The sequence below is a fragment of the Pteronotus mesoamericanus genome, unplaced genomic scaffold (assembly GCF_021234165.1).
Source record: "Pteronotus mesoamericanus isolate MK-2021 breed Mesoamerican mustached bat unplaced genomic scaffold, CSHL_Meso_final contig_171, whole genome shotgun sequence".
NCBI lineage: Eukaryota > Metazoa > Chordata > Mammalia > Chiroptera > Mormoopidae > Pteronotus > Pteronotus mesoamericanus.
The window spans coordinates 363,374-378,488 of record NW_026555070.1 but is presented as its reverse complement, the minus strand read 5'-3'; the positions used below and the strand labels follow the sequence as shown (position 1 = coordinate 378,488).

At 55.0% G+C, this 15,115-nt stretch overlaps 1 protein-coding gene across 1 annotated transcript in view; it reads right to left on the bottom strand.

The window, feature by feature from the left end:
* ARHGEF18 (Rho/Rac guanine nucleotide exchange factor 18) overlaps positions 1-15,115 on the bottom strand; it is an 85,557-nt gene that overhangs the window by 6,067 nt on the left and 64,375 nt on the right. Inside the window, 11 exon segments of the mRNA XM_054566256.1 lie at positions 266-448; positions 2,692-2,783; positions 3,639-3,817; positions 5,671-5,747; positions 7,158-7,406; positions 8,262-8,379; positions 9,842-9,967; positions 11,452-11,702; positions 13,257-13,397; positions 13,522-13,634; positions 14,459-14,597. Of these exon segments, the coding sequence (XP_054422231.1) occupies positions 266-448; positions 2,692-2,783; positions 3,639-3,817; positions 5,671-5,747; positions 7,158-7,406; positions 8,262-8,379; positions 9,842-9,967; positions 11,452-11,702; positions 13,257-13,397; positions 13,522-13,634; positions 14,459-14,597 (1,668 nt within the window).

Below are 15,115 nucleotides of genomic sequence, written 5' to 3'. Positions count from 1 at the left end.
CGTGAGAAAGGGGTGTAAGTCTGCAGCCGGGGGCTCGTGATGGGCTGTCTAATGACCCTCTGGCTCTAACAGGCACTGGTGGCAGCTAATGCTGTTGCGGATGCACAGCCTGCCCAGCTAGGAGGAAGCGCGCTCTGGACAGGGTGGCATGCTGACCACACTGGGCCATGTGCCCGGACTGGGGTCCCTCAAGGAGGCTGCCCAGAAAAGATGGCGCTCAGGCGGCAGGCAGTGCTCTGTGAGGACCCGGGGCATGGCTACTCACTCTCAGTCACAGCTGACTTGAGGATCAGCTCTCCCTGCAGGTTCTCTGAAGGGTCCCCTCCTCGGAAGAGGAGGCGTGACTGAGCCCAGTCTTCCAACCCACTCATCTCCGCCATCTCCAGGTAGATCTGCTGCTTCTCTCGGAGGCTCTGTGCGATCTGCTGGTCTTTCAGGCTCAGTCGCTCTGCAAAGCCATGTGGAGGAGGCACTCAGCCTCTCCGGGATCACTCCTCAGGATGCTGGGAGCTCAGGATGTTGGTGCTGGGGGCCTCGCAGAGTGGACCTGGCCTCCGGGGACCCCTGCTGACCCGCTTTGGCCCAGGTGGGCCACTCCCCTCATCCAACCTTCCTGGGGCGTGAGGGCCTGGCTCTGCCCCTGACTGCTTCCTACAACTGTACCTATCAAACATAGTGGAGTATGGGGAGACCATATCAGGACAGTTGTTTGTCTGGGACAAACCGAGAGTCCTGTAAGGCTTCGGTTTCTAATCTTGAAAGTCCTCCTTCAGGCATTTAGGTCAAACTCCTTTCAAGTCTCCTTGTTTTATACTTTTTTTGCTGCTCTGACTGCTACTTAATTAGACATCCACACTGGTGATTGCCAGTATAGCTATATCATGTTCAGATCAATGACTGTGTTATCTTTCCTAGTTGATTCTATTGGATTTTGTAGGTAGATAATCATGTCATACAAAAAAACAAAAACAAAGAAGAACTCCATTGCCTCTCTTCCAATCATATCTTGCTTCTGCCCCTTCCCATTTTGACCCTGCTGGGACTTCCAAGGTAATGGAGAGTGGATGGCCCTGCCTGGCTCCTGGCTTGGATGGGAATGTCCCTGATGTTCCAAAGATAAGGGTGAATTCAGCTTTTGATCCAAGATGGTAAAGGCTATCGCAGTAAAGAAAATATCTTTGTATTCCTAATTCACTAAGAATCTTGTTGGGAATGAGTGATGAAGAGACATTATTGTATGACTCTATGGCACCATTATTGTATGACTCTATAGGCAGGGCCTATAGTTTATTACCACCCAGAAGACATGATGAGTTAGAATGAGATAAAATGAATATTATGTTAGGATTATACTTCCAGGGTCCAATGGGATGTCCTCCCCTTTCTTTTGAACATTTTTATTAATACTTTAAATGTGCACCTCCCCACAAAGAGAAGTAAAATATATACTATGCAATTTTTTGTACTTATTGCTTAAATGTTACCTAATTTATAAAGATTTTATTTATTTATTTTTAGAGAGAGGGGAAGGGGAGGAGGAAGACAGAGAGAGAAACATTGATATGGGAGCGAAACACTGACCGGTTGTGTCTCGTACGGGCCCTGACTGGGGACTGGACACACAACCCAGGCCTGTGTTCTGATCAGAAGTCAAACTGGTGACCTTTCATTTTGTGGCCTGATGCCCAACCAACTTATGCCAGGACTCAATGTTACCTAACTTAAAACATAGTGAGAGAGAGGAAAGCGGATTGAGACCAGAGTTGCAGGAATTATTCTGGGCAATGATCTCGCTGAAATCTCACAGCAATCTATTGAAACCAGGAGAATGAATAAGCATAATGTGTTACATTCACACAACGGAGTATCACTCAGTCACAAAAAGGAAGAAAATTCTGACACCTGCTACAATGTGGATGGACCCTGAACATATACTAAGTGAAATAAGCAAGATGCAAAAGAATGTTCTGTTTCATAACTCCATTTATACAAGGTCCCTAGAACAGCCAATTTCATAGAGACAGTCGACTGGAAGTTGCCCCGGGGGGCGGGGGAGGAAGGAACAGGGAGTAACTGCTGTCAGGGCGGGGCTGTCTGGTTGGGGCGGTACAATGGTCCACGCTTGACTGTGCGGACGGTGATAAAAGCCACTGCATGCGGATACTTTAAATGGCTGAACTGCATGGTGTGAGAACTACGTTTCAATAAAGCAGCCGAAACATTAACACATGGAGGAGGGTGCCCGGGCTCCGGCTGCACAGCCAGGGCTGGTGTGGGCCTGGCTGGCTGCGGGGGCTGTGCGGCCCCTGGGTACGTGACCTGGGACACTCACAGGGGCTCTTCCCTGAAGGAGGACCGAGGGAGGGGGCCCTGTGCGTGGCAGAGCAATTGTGCCGGGAAGCAGCTTGGCGACCCCGAGTGCTGTTGTGCCCCCCCCGCCCCCACCACCGGAAGACACCACCGCGCCTCACGGCAAAGAGCCACTGCAGTGCCCGCAGAGCTGTGGGTCACGGGCACCCTCAGCAAGGCTCCTGGCCGCCTGCACGGCGCCTCGCTCTGTGGCCCATCTCAACGGGACAGAACAGAAGCGCCACTGGTGGGCCTGGGGCCTGCTGCCTAAGGGACGCTCGACAGCGTGATGCTGCCACCGTGCAGCCGCGGGCACGGAGGTCCAGACTGACCCGCTCCTACCTTGGAAGTCCCTCAGCCTCGTGGCGCGGGCCTCGACCACCTTCCTTTCCTCTTCGGCCTCGCTGAAGGGCCCCTCCTCCTCATCTGGACAGCTGTGGGGGGGGGCGGGGGGGGACAGGTAGGTGACAATGCCTCACAGGCTGACTAGCCTCTGAAATGGGCGCTGAGAGGTTTATCTGCAGAACTGGCAGCTGAAGGGTGTCTGTCCCCCTCTGTGATAGACTTGCTAACGGTGCAGGAGGACAAGGGCAGGGAAGGGACACAGCCACTAGCATTTATCTGGTTTCAGTGTTGGGCTGCAACGGCCACAGGCTTTACATTCCTGGCTACCACCTGGCAGAGAGGGCTGGGGACAGCTCGCTTCCTGGGAACCTGCCTAGTACAGGCGGCTGCAAGCCTAGCAGAGCTGAGGCTGCGGATGGAGGGAACTCCGAGAAGGCTAAGACTTTAGGAAGCTTCCAGGCACAGAGAGAGGCAGCATCATTCCAAGCCCCAGGGCTGGGGTCCTGAGGGGTCCCCTGGCCCGAGGAGGAAGGACAGAACACCATGACCTGCTCCAACAGGTCTGGTCCCTGATGGGGGTGGCAGGTGGGTCAGAGGGGGATCGTTGGGGTAGGGACAGCCTGTGCGTCAGGTGGAGTGTCCCACCAATACACTACTATAGACCTGTCTGAACCCGTGTCCTCTGGCCAGAGACATCGGGGCCTTTTTAGCAGCTGACAGGTTGAGCCATTGTTCTAGGGGGCTGAAATGGTGCCATCTGCCCCTTTTGCATAAAGGATGGACAAATCACCAAGGTGGAAAGAGGGAGAGGAAAAGCAATGGAGACTCCTGTCTGCCTGTGATTTCTGGTGTTTTCTTGGGCAGATCAAGGTCACAGCCAATCTGCTGAGCGTCTCAGCCAAGGGGGAACACGGCCAGCAGAGGGCGCACGCGGGCCCGCTCACCTCTCCACGGCCCGCCGGATCTGGGCCATCCAGGAGTTCCTCTCCTCCTTGGAGCCGGTGTGGATCTCGTACATCTCCGGCCCTTGCAGAGAGGCGCTGATCAGAAACATGGCTTTTTCCTCATTGGCTACTTCCCTCACGATGAGCTTTTGTAACGAGATGACAGGGCGCTTTGAGTCCTGCGTGGGCGGAACACGGTGGGGATGGTCACCTTTTTACCCTGTCGCAGGGTGCCCCACTTTTTTTTCAAACAAGACAACTCAGAAATACTTTACCACTGGGGGAAAAAGACACTATTGCAGTGATATCCTTGTATTGTTTAATGTGTGTTTCTTTTAATTTTTAAATTCATTGATTTATAGAGAACAAGGTGGGAGGGAAGAGGGAGAGAGAGACAGAGAGACATAGATTTGTTTTCCCACTTATTGATGTAGTCACTGGTTACTCTTGTATGTACCATGACTGGCCTCAAACCTACAACCTTGGTGTAGTGGGATGACTCTAACCGGCTGAGCAACCTGGCCAGGACCTGTCGATGTGTCTGTTTAATGTGCTTAAAGAAATGTTTTATAATCAGTAACGCATGTGCAGAGTATGAAACTCAAGAGTAGAGAGCATGTAACAACAAATAAATCTTCCTGATCCTGTGCCCAGAACACCCAGAGCTCACCAGCATGTCTAGTGTGTGTGTCCCACAAGATGTAATGCTCCGAGGGACCAGTGAAATACATGTTTTTAAGTGGTCGTTATGGGCTGAATGGTGTCTCCTCAAACCCATAGGTGAAGCCGTCACCCCCAGCCCTCAGAATGTGACTGCATGTGGAGACAGGGGCCTTTACAGAGGTGAATGAGTTAAAATGAGGTCATCAGGGCGGGCCCCAATCCCATTCGGCTGATGCCCCTCTCAGAGGAGGAGACCAGGACAGACAGGGACAGAGAGCAGCCACACGCAGACACGGGGAGCAAGGGCATGGCCTTGTGTCTCTGTGCCCTCGCGAGCGTGCGCAGAGCACACAGGGTGCTGGAGTCAAGGCCAGGCGGTGGTTTGGCACAGAGCCTGACACCATCTGTGGTCCTAGGAAACCTCCTGAGAGGCTTAAAAAAAAAAAAGCAAAGATTATATATTTATTTATTTTTAGAGAGAGGGTAAAGGAGAAAGAGAGGGAGAGAAACTTCAACGGGTAGTTGCCTCTTGTGCGCCTCTGGCTGGGGACCTGGCCTGCAACCCAGGCCTGCGCCCTGACTGTGGAGAGGCTCTTCTCGATCCGGGGAGAAAGCGCGTGATCGCACAGTTCAGTCACAGGGCGCCTCCCTCGTCAGGCGGGCCGGAAGGCAAACCAGTCCTCCAAGCCCCTCAGCTGCGGGGGGGCACGCCTGGCACCCCCCACCCCCGCCCCGCAGCACGGCCTACACTGTTAGACACCGAAGGACCTGCGTGTCACCTACGTGAGCAGGGGAGGAAGCCACGTCTTCAGTGGACACGGGCCAGGGCGGGGGTGACTGGTATCCCAGCCTGACGTCAAGCTCACTGGCGCGCGTGGAGCTCAGGGCAGGCTTGGCTCCCACGACAAAAGCCTTCTGGGGCCAGCGCGCTGTGGGATCAACACGGTCACAACACAAAGGGTTGTGGCTGCCCGAGCTCCTGTCCTCAGTGATGAGCCAGTACATCCCTGCGAATGGGGTGCTTCTCTGGCAAAGGCACTGGGGATTCGAGGGTCTGAGTGCTGTGACAGAGAGCGCCACAGCAATGCAGGGAGGCAGAAACTACAGCGGACGTTCGCGTGAGTCCTTGAGGCCTGGTAAGGCCGACTAGACAGGACCCTGCTCTCAGAGAACCCTTCCCCTGCCTTGCCGGAAACTTCAGGCCCCAGGGAGGACGCGGGACCACAGGTGACTGGCAGATGTGCTTCTCTAGCCCCCGCGCTCTGGGCGGCTCCGTCTTGTCGTAGACGCAGCCGCTGCTACCCCTCCACCCAGTGCCTCTGCACAGTCAGCTCTGAAGCAGCTCTTCATGTAAGAGAGGGACACATACCACAGAAGCAAAGACATATTTCTGATCCTTTTCTTGTAGCAGCAACAGCACATCTGTCAAGAGGACGGCAAGGACCTCTAAGGAGAGAGGACAGGAGGAAATGTAAGGGGTGATATGGCCACGTGGGTCCTGCCGAGCAGCTGGGGAGACATAAAAGCCCAGGTGGCCTTTGGTGCCGTGGGAAGGAACCCGGTTCACTCTCAGTCTGGAGCCGTGATGCTTCTGCCTGAGCCTAAGGGTTTCCTGCCTGCCTCCTGCCATCCCACCACCTCCCTGGGTTCCAACATCTCTCCCGCTGCACCGCGGGCCCCACGCCCAGATGGCCTGCCCTAACAGTATTCCCCAGGGCTGCTCTGTGAGGCTCTCCTGCTACGATTTCTCAAATGTGAACTCATCTCCCTACCACCCCCTGTCCCACCTGCCCCCAGGTCACCTGGGGCCTGAGCTGCTGAATGCTCACACTCTGCCCCTACCACAGCAATGCGCTCTCGTCCCCTCGTGCCCCTGGGCTTCCTTCCAGGTGGCGGCAGAATGGGTGTCTTGTCCCTGTAGGTACATCTCACAGCTGAGCTTTTGACTTGGGTGCCAATCCTGAGTGCACTTCCAACACAAGCACCGACACAATGGTGAACGCTGCCTTCTCAGCGAGCGCCCTCAGACACTCCGCCTCGATCTGGGTCCCCTCTCGGAATCCTCTTCAGCTGCAGCCTGCTGGCTTCCTCGAGAGCATTTATGCATTTTTCGCTATTTTTCTGTTTACGAGTTTCTCTCCCTTTGCCTGCTGCCTGGAGCCCCGTGAGGCCGCCACCTTCTGCCGCCACCTTGGGGTCTGGCGCCACACTTATCTACTGGGTGCACAGCACGCAGAATAGGAACACGCACGTTCTGTCAGTTGACCACCTGAAGATTCCGTCACTCCCTTTAAGATCTTCGCAGACACTGATGCCTGTGGACAGGTCCAGATGTCTCCCGAGGCCCGTGAGGTAGACAGGGAACACAAGAGCGAGCCTGAGCCCTCTCTGGGCTGGCATGCACCACGGATTTTGAAAGCTGGGCTCAGAGCACACCCTGAGCAGTGACTGGGATGCTGGGCACCCTGAGGTCGGCGGTCTGGGCAGCATTTCCTCCCCATACCAGGCCCTTCAGGGGTTGGGCCCGCTGCAGGCACATCCATCATAGCTTGTTTGGAAGGAGCCCTGGAGCCTCACGAAGCTTTGGGTATCTGCTCAGACGCCAGTGGGCCCCCATTCCCAGTGCGCATCACACCATCTCAAAGGCTGGAGGAGAGGGCGCTGGTGCAGCCATCTCGTCCTTATCGTACCCCTGGCTGCCACGCTCGCCCTGACTCTGCGCGCAACCTCCCTTCAGCCCTGGAGCAGCCAGGTTGCGGTGGCCTGCGCTGGCTGGCCCCCCCAACAACCAAAACAGTGCTCACTGATCCAGGGGGCACCCCCACTCCCAGGTGGCGGCGGGGGGCAGGACTTCACCTTTCAAGCGCCCTGACGTGGTCTTCCAGCACAGCATGCCCTCCAGGTGGAGCTGCCGCTGCAGCATGTCCTCCTTGCGGAAAGTCAGCCCGTTCTTGAGCTTGCTGGAGGACTTCAGGTCCATCCTCCCTGCGATCTCTCTGAGGCGCTGGCCTTTCTCACACTCGCTGACCTTGGAGTCCACTTGTGAGATGATGTCTTTGATGAGGTTCAGGGCCTGGGTCAGGTCTTCGTAGTCCTTGGCGCCAGCTGCCACACACAGCAGAGTTAGTGCTTTCTTTGTCTGCATTCACGAACACGACAGAGGGGTACACGCTACAGGGTCTGTGAGGCACCTCCCCTGTGGCCACTGCTCAGAGGACCCTCAGGAATCACCTTCCAACTCGAATTTCCCAAGACATAAATGCTCCTCCAAAATAAATGCAACAGCCTAGCGTTTGGTTTTTCACAAGACAGAGCTGCTGCTGAGTGCAGATGCAAAGGTGCAATTCAGGTAATAAGGGCGGCCTGTGTGTTCCGCCGGCCACTCCTGGTAAACAGACTGCTCTGTGCCCTCCCGCTCTTCCTGACGCTCCCTCCTCCTCCTGCCGTACCCGGCGCTGGGGACGTGGCTCTTGCGGAGGGGGACCTTGCTCATCCTCCCGTGGCCCAAACCCCCAGAGATGGGGAAGGCGTGGCCTCTGAGAACTCCTAGCTGGGCTGCGTGCCCTTCTCTCCTCTGCTCTCCATGTTGTGGGGCCTCCATGACTCGGGGCCCTGGTCATGGACTCTGTGCCTATCTGGGTCACTCAGGAGTGGCCTTCAAAAGGGGATTTTCTCCATCATGCATCCATTCCCAGATGCCTGGGTCAGGGTGGGACCGGGGGTAATGGCAGGCAAATGAGACTTGGTGCCCGCCTTTTTTTCTTTTTGGAAATCCTAGCACCTAACACAGTGGGTTCTGCGTGGTGGCAGCTCAGTTCATGATCGCTGAGCTCAGTGGAATCCAGAGAACCAGGGACAAATCCCAGAGGGGCACTTATTCAATCCACTGCTAAAAGGGGGCAGGGAGACGGAGACCACCCCCGAGCACCAACAGGCAAGGCGGCGAGGTGGCGGCCGCACCTGCGGAGTTCTGCAGCACGCGCTCCACCAGCACGGGGTACTTGGTCAGGCGCTGAGTGACCAGGAGGATGCACTCCTGCACACCGAGTCGCCTCACGATGGAAAAGTTGCCGATTTTCTAGGAGAATGAAAACAAAGCCACAACATACTGACATTTTACCTCCTGCCCAGTCAAAGAATGTAACTCAGACAGATACCAAGGCTGGGGGCTCCTTCCTCTTTTGGCTGACAGGGGGTCTTTTCTTTGCCAGAAATCTAAAAGCAGGGATTGCCTGCCATATACATAAAGGCAGCAAAGGCGTCCTTGCTTTGTTGTCCAGAGGCCCCCGAGAGACCCGTAGAGAAGCAGCCAGAACCAGCCCCGGGGGTGGTTATGGGAACCACCTGGAGCGCTGTATGATGCACACTGTACCCGTGTGTGTAAGAACCCTGACTTATGGCCATTGGAACCTTCTAGAACTAGCCTGGGCCTGTGCCTTCTGAACCAGATGGCATCCCATGCACAGCTCTGGCTAAGAACCCAAGAGGTGCTCTTCTGCGGCTGTCTTTGGTGGGAGCCGAGAGCGGCTCTCCAGAGCCCACCCACTGGCCTTCCTGCTGCCGCCGCTGCTCGTCTGTATCTCAGAAAGGCTGGCACCGAGAGGGAACCAGGAGAGCCGCTGGGGCGGGGGGCGGGAGGGGGGCTCGGCAGCGTGCGGTTCCGGGGCGGTACTCTGCTCGGCATCCCTCTCTCTCACCAGAACCTTCCCACCTCTGGGTGTTTCTGGCCCAGGATGTCGGGGGTCTGCCAGGCTCAGCACAGATGAATTTAGGCCCAGAAGTGCCCCTCTCCCTTTCATATCTATTCGCTATGATAACGGAGTGAAATGAAGAGCGCATTATGCTGAGCCGCAGACCACTGGGTACAGAGCATTACTTCAGAATGAAGTCCTCAGTGGCAGGGGGCGGAGCCCTCTGGGACCAGGTGGCAGGGCTGCTGTAGACCTGTGTGACAGAGTCCAGTAGCCTCAACCAGGTGCACTTTCTAGAACACAGGAGGTGGGGCCTTGCCCGACTTGGCTGACTTGGGCTGGGCGAAGTGTTTTTTGTTCTGAGCTTTGAGCATCCACACACTGTTAAGCAAAAGATGTGTGTGGGTCATTCCCTAGGCTATGGGGGAACAAATGGGGTCAACAGAGGGGACAAAGGTTTAGAGTGAGGCATGCCTGGCACCAGCTGGAGTGTCCCAAGGCACAGTGGGTGGCTCTGGAGGGGGCAGTTCTCAGGGAAGGGTGGCCCCTTGAAACAACATTTGTGTCATCTCAGCATCCCAGTGTCGGCGGCGGGTTCCGCGCCAGGGCCTCTCGGGGGCCGCCCCGGTGGGCTGAGGAGCAAAGCTTGAGCTCTGCTGTGCACCTCGGGGTTCTCTAGGAGAGTCCACTGGTACGTTCTGAGTTTGTGGTTAAGAATGAAATGAAAACTTGAAAATCATCAGTTTATAATAAGTTCCTTAATCTCAAGATCTCCAAACAGTTCTGTGGCGGAAAAAAACCTATGGCAAAAAAGATGAGTTTTTGGCTAAACAAAAAAATTTTTTTTACCTTGATCAAGTTTTGAAATTTCTTGTTTTGCTGCAGCAGCAACTTGTAATGACTGACCGCTTCATTGTGGCCACTACAAAAGACACCATACTTCTCTTTCATTCTCTCTCCATTTTCACCTGAAAACTGTAGGAAGACCGCGGAGATGTTACCAAAGTAAAGCACGGAGGCCTCCAGGGAGAGTCTCCCTCCAGCCTGCCTGCCTCTGACACGAGCCCTGGGCTCGCCTGTCATTGCACTCCCTTCGCTGACCCACACTCACACAGAGAAACGCGGCACTGCGGGCACCTCACGGCAAGGGGCAGTAAAGGTAAAGTGACAAAACTTTCTGCTAATAGGCCTTATGCCATCACAGGTGCTGTGACAACTTCCTGACATCTGAGGAGGAAAAATAAATTTGAGCCAAAGAAGGTTAGAAAAATTGAAAAGCAAAAGGGGTATTCTAATTAATTCTAATGAGCTGACTCAGAAATCGTGGAGCACTCGGGGGTCAGACGAGGGGTTACAGGGTCCTCTGTCAATCTTGGCCAAGGCTCAGAGGTTGAGCCAGAAGTCAACTCAGGGTCAACACCCCTCCCATGAATGGCTTTGGTTCATAGATAGGCTTTTAATAGCCACAAATACAGCCACCAAGACTAAAAATAAAGTCCAGCCAACTAACCAAAGAGAAGCCCAGACTGCAACGCTGGCTGGTGTTTGCACAAGTGTGTTGCTATGTAGGCGTCTGTGTTGTTAGACCACTAGCTCCACGCGCCGCCCAAAGGGCCCAGGACCACTGTCCTCTGGAGAGGCAGGCTCTCAACCCACGGGGGGAAAGGGCTGCTGGACTCAGTCTAGTGTGGGGGTGGTCCCTTGCATACCAGTGATCATCAGACAACAGCAGGGTCTGACACTATCTACCTGGAGACAGCATCAGATTCTGCAGGTTAAGGACTGAGTCCCACAAAAGTGCCCCCCGTTCCGAGATACCAGCTGTCACCTGAGCTCCTGACTGATGAGTTACATACATAAGAGGTCCCCACCATCCCCTTCTTGGGTTCAATGAATTTGCTAGAGCGGCTCACAGAGCTCTCAGAGAGACAGGTCACTCCCTAGGTCACTGGTTTGGAAGAGATGCACGGGGCCTGTATGGGGAGGGGCCCTGAGCCCCCCTGCCCCGCCCAGGTGCCCCTCTCTGTGAACCTCCATACGCTCGCCACATCCTACTGAGTTTAATGGGGGCTTTACTACACAGGCATTGTTGACTAACTCATTGGCTACTATCAACTGATTCACCCTCCAGCCCCTCTTCCCACCCAAGGTTGGGGGGTGGGACTAAAAGTTCCAACTCTCTAATCACATGGCTGGGTCCCTGGGCAATCAGCTCCCATCCTTAGGTTCTCTCTAACAGTCACCTCGTTCAAGTAACCAAAGACACTTTTATGTTCTCCTCATTTAGGGAATCCCAAGGGTTGTGGGAGCCATGAGCCAGGAAGTGCAGATGAAGGCCATCTGTACATCTGTGAAACACACAAATGTGTATTTCTTATAAATTACAATATTGCCTGGAGCCATGTTTTTGTTATTGGAAGGAACAGTGCAGGGCAGGGGCTTAGCCTGGCCATGCCCACCTGCTGCACCAGGAGGTCACCGATTTTCTGGACGATGTAATTGCGGTCGCTGCCCTCTTCCAGGGACTCCTGGCGGCGTGCCTTCAGCCGAGAGAGGAACTGGCTGTGTATCTCAAGCAGGTCGTCTGCACAAGGGAAGAGGCGTCCGATGGCCTTGCTGCTGAACTGCAGCTCCTCCTGCAGGGCCCTGGAGTAGACCTTCAGCATGATCTTGAGCGTCCGCACGTGGTGCACTTCTGTCTGTATCAGCTCTGCGGGAGCAGGGACCACAGCACTCACCCACAGCAGGGAGTATGCCCTGGCTTTGCTCCTCCTGTGTCCCACAGGGGCACTTGTGTGTTCTGCCCGCCCACCATGCACCAGGCTGGCTTCTAGGTTCTCCACCGAAGTCCTTGTCGCGGTGGCGTTACTGCTCAGAGGCCAGGCCTTCCCATGCCAGCGCCGCGGGGGTCCCGGCTTAAGGGAGCGGCAAGGGGTGGAGTGACATCGGGAGAGGGAGGGCCCTGGATGTGCACGGGGGCCTCAAATTCACAGGAGGGTTTCATGCCCAGCCTCAAACAAAGGCATTTCAAAGCTGTTTTAGGCCAGAATAGTGTTTGTGAAAACACCACCCCTTGGCGTGTCACACTCACACACCTGTGCACGCCAGTGGCCAGGCCCAGGCTATGACTGATGTAGAAGCAGGGCTCAAGTGAGATTTTAATTCATCGTAAAAGGCAAAGAAAGATCAGGTCTTATGCTGGAGTTTTTGTCATTCAAATCAAGGCCTTAAAGCTGTTAGAGACAAAACCAAGGACAATAGTGCTGCCCCAGGTGCCCAGGGGAAGTGGTCTGCGTTTGCCCAGCAGTGGAGACAGTGTGGCAACAGGCTGCCCAAATGGAGGCATCCAGCCTAGTCCTCCCGTCCCTCCCTGCAGGATCTCTGGCCTGGCCGTGGGGCTCTGAGGGAAGCACCCGCCAGGGCTTTCCACACAGGCACACCCTGCCCTAACAGTCGGCCCAGCCGGGGAGCTGAGAGTGTGACATGTGGAAGGAAGCAGGTGCCACTCACACCGCCGGGGGGAGCGCGGGGACCCGGAGCCGGACCTGCCATGTGGGATAAAAAGTGAGAACGCTTCTAGAAGTGCGAGGACGGCCGCCCAGAATGCCAATGAAGGACAGGAAAATTCCTTCTCAGGTGACATAACACTGTCCTTTTTGGGGGATGATTCCCACGAAGAGAGGATCATAAGAACAAGGAACAGCTTTGAGGAAAGAAAGGCCTCAGGTCCCAGTGTGGTTGCCTCGGGCCTTTGTCACCCTGCCGAGAAGGGCCTGGAGGATGTACGGGAGGCGCCCAGCACAGCCCCTGGCCCAGGGACTGGGATTTTCACTGTGACCTGCAACACTCCGTCTCAGGACAGGGCCACCCGGGGCCAGGTTCTCTGACAGCCAGTGGGAAGGGGCACCCACCACAACGCTGGTGCTAGTCGCATGGGGAGAAAGGGACAGGCCTCCCAAACCCCCCAATCCCAGCCACACTCAGGCCTGTGTTCTCTGTCAGGGTCACCAATGAGGTAAGGATAAGTCAGGCCTGGGCACGCGGCCATCCTTGTCCTTGAGGACGTCCCTGGTCACCTCTTCCCTGGCCCACAAGGCAGAGCTGTCCTGGGGGAGAGCAGGGAGTGGGTGACACTCTTAGGAGGTGTCAGCAGGGCTGCCCAGACTCTCAGGTGGAAATATTTGAAGAAAAAAATTAAGAGAAAATTAGAAAAAGAAAGAAAAGAAGAAAGTGGAATGCCTGTGTGGGATGTTGGCCTTCTCACCATAAATCACATCCTGTCTCTTCACCACCTCCTTCTTTTGTTCCTTTGCATACACGGGGTCCACGGACAGGCTCCAGGACTCGGCCTCAAACTCGCGGGCGTCCGATTCGATCTCGCTCCTCAGGGAGGCTGTGTAGGAATCTAGGGGAAGAGCAAGAGGCCATCGTTCAGGGCCCTCAGCTTGGCTGGCTCAGGGCGCCCGAGCCGTCATCCCAAGGGCGGATGGAGGCCTCGTGTCCCCAGTGACGGAATCGGGATGGCGTACCTTCTACAAGAGCGGACTCAGTGCTCGAGGGAGTAAGTGAAAGGGAGTCGTCGGCGGCCTGCTTAGATTTCAAAAATATGGAGTCGGCTTCATCCATCTCTCCTGTGGTTGGTCTTAATAAAAATCATAAAAACAATTATTTCAAAATATCAAATTAAAAAAGCACACTCCAGTCTATTAAAGCAAATTAGACTGTCAATCAATCCACTTAAGCACTATCTGAGGACTTTGTGGATTTTAATATGAGCCTAATTAGCTTTGTCATGAGATCCCTTTTGAGAATTAGAAGACTGTCAACACAACGTCAGGACTCCCTCCATCACAACGGACTCGAACGCTCAGACACAGCCGAAGTGTGGGTTACCTGTGTGCTTCCTTCACTGGCCTCTGGCCCCCCCACCCCGAAGTTCTTTCTAACAAGAGTTAAGTGGAGGCTGGAGGAGAAGCTGTTCAGAGGAAGAAGATCATCACTCCTTCCTCAGCAGCGCCCACAAGGGTCTCCGCGATGACACTTTTCAGCACTAGGCTTTCGCCCTGATGCTGCTGAAAGCAGTCCCGAGGGAGTCGCTCTGGAGCCCTAGAAACACTGGGTCAGGGCAGAAATGGATGGGATGTGACCCCCACAGCAACCTCAGGGGGACTGCTAGCCTCATCTTGAGTACAGAAAGGGACCCTGGCCAAGGGTCCTTTAAGACCGTAATGCAAAATGCCTGCAAAGTGCCAAGTCTACCCAGATCGCATGGTTTTTAAAAAAGGTAAAAGAATGAGTCTGAATCAAAGGTTAATGGGAACTTCACTGCTTGGTGGGGGGTCCACGAGCAGATGCACACACCTGAGGGTCTTCTTTCAGAGAGCCACCTGCAGTGTCCCCGTGCATTGCCACACCCCGAGCTCCCTCCCTTCCTCTGTGTCCCACAGCAAAGAGGACCCAGCTTACCCGAGTCTCGTCCCTGTTCCCGCTAGGCTGGGTGCTGACTGTGGATCCCCCTTTGGTGACACCGTCATGCCGACATTCCTGGACAAGGCTGGGCTGCCATCAGAAGAGAGGGTGGCCCTTGGGTGCTCCTTCAGGGACGCTGCGACGGAGACAAAGACAGAGTTGGTACTGAGAAAGTGGGCAGGGTAGTGGAGGTGGCCGTGGTGAAGCCCTGCTCTGACTGGCCCCAGCATGGACAGGACCTTGGCGGTCAGTAGCTCATTTTCCAGAAAGACAGTCTCGCTCCGTTTCCTAGGGAAGGAGCCACAGGACAGTTCGGGGTGGCTCAGTGTGCTGCCTCGGCCACCACCTTGGAATGTGCTTTCCCCAGGTTCACGGCTGGGGCTCCCAGGTGCTGGCAGTGTGCTGTTCTATGCCTCCGCAGCATACAGGGTCCTTCTAGAAATGTGAAACTGTGTCTACTCTTCCTGTATTGGCTGAAGCAACAGGTCTGGGGGGCCAGAAATTGGTCCCTACTACAACCATTCAGGGTACAAATGGCACCCTATTTTTTCCTTTGGTAAAATCTTGACAGCCCTTCCGTCTAAGCAGGGAGTCAAATGCAGAGAGTGGTTTTATTTACTGTAAAGAAGCTAAGATGATGAAATACGGAACTCT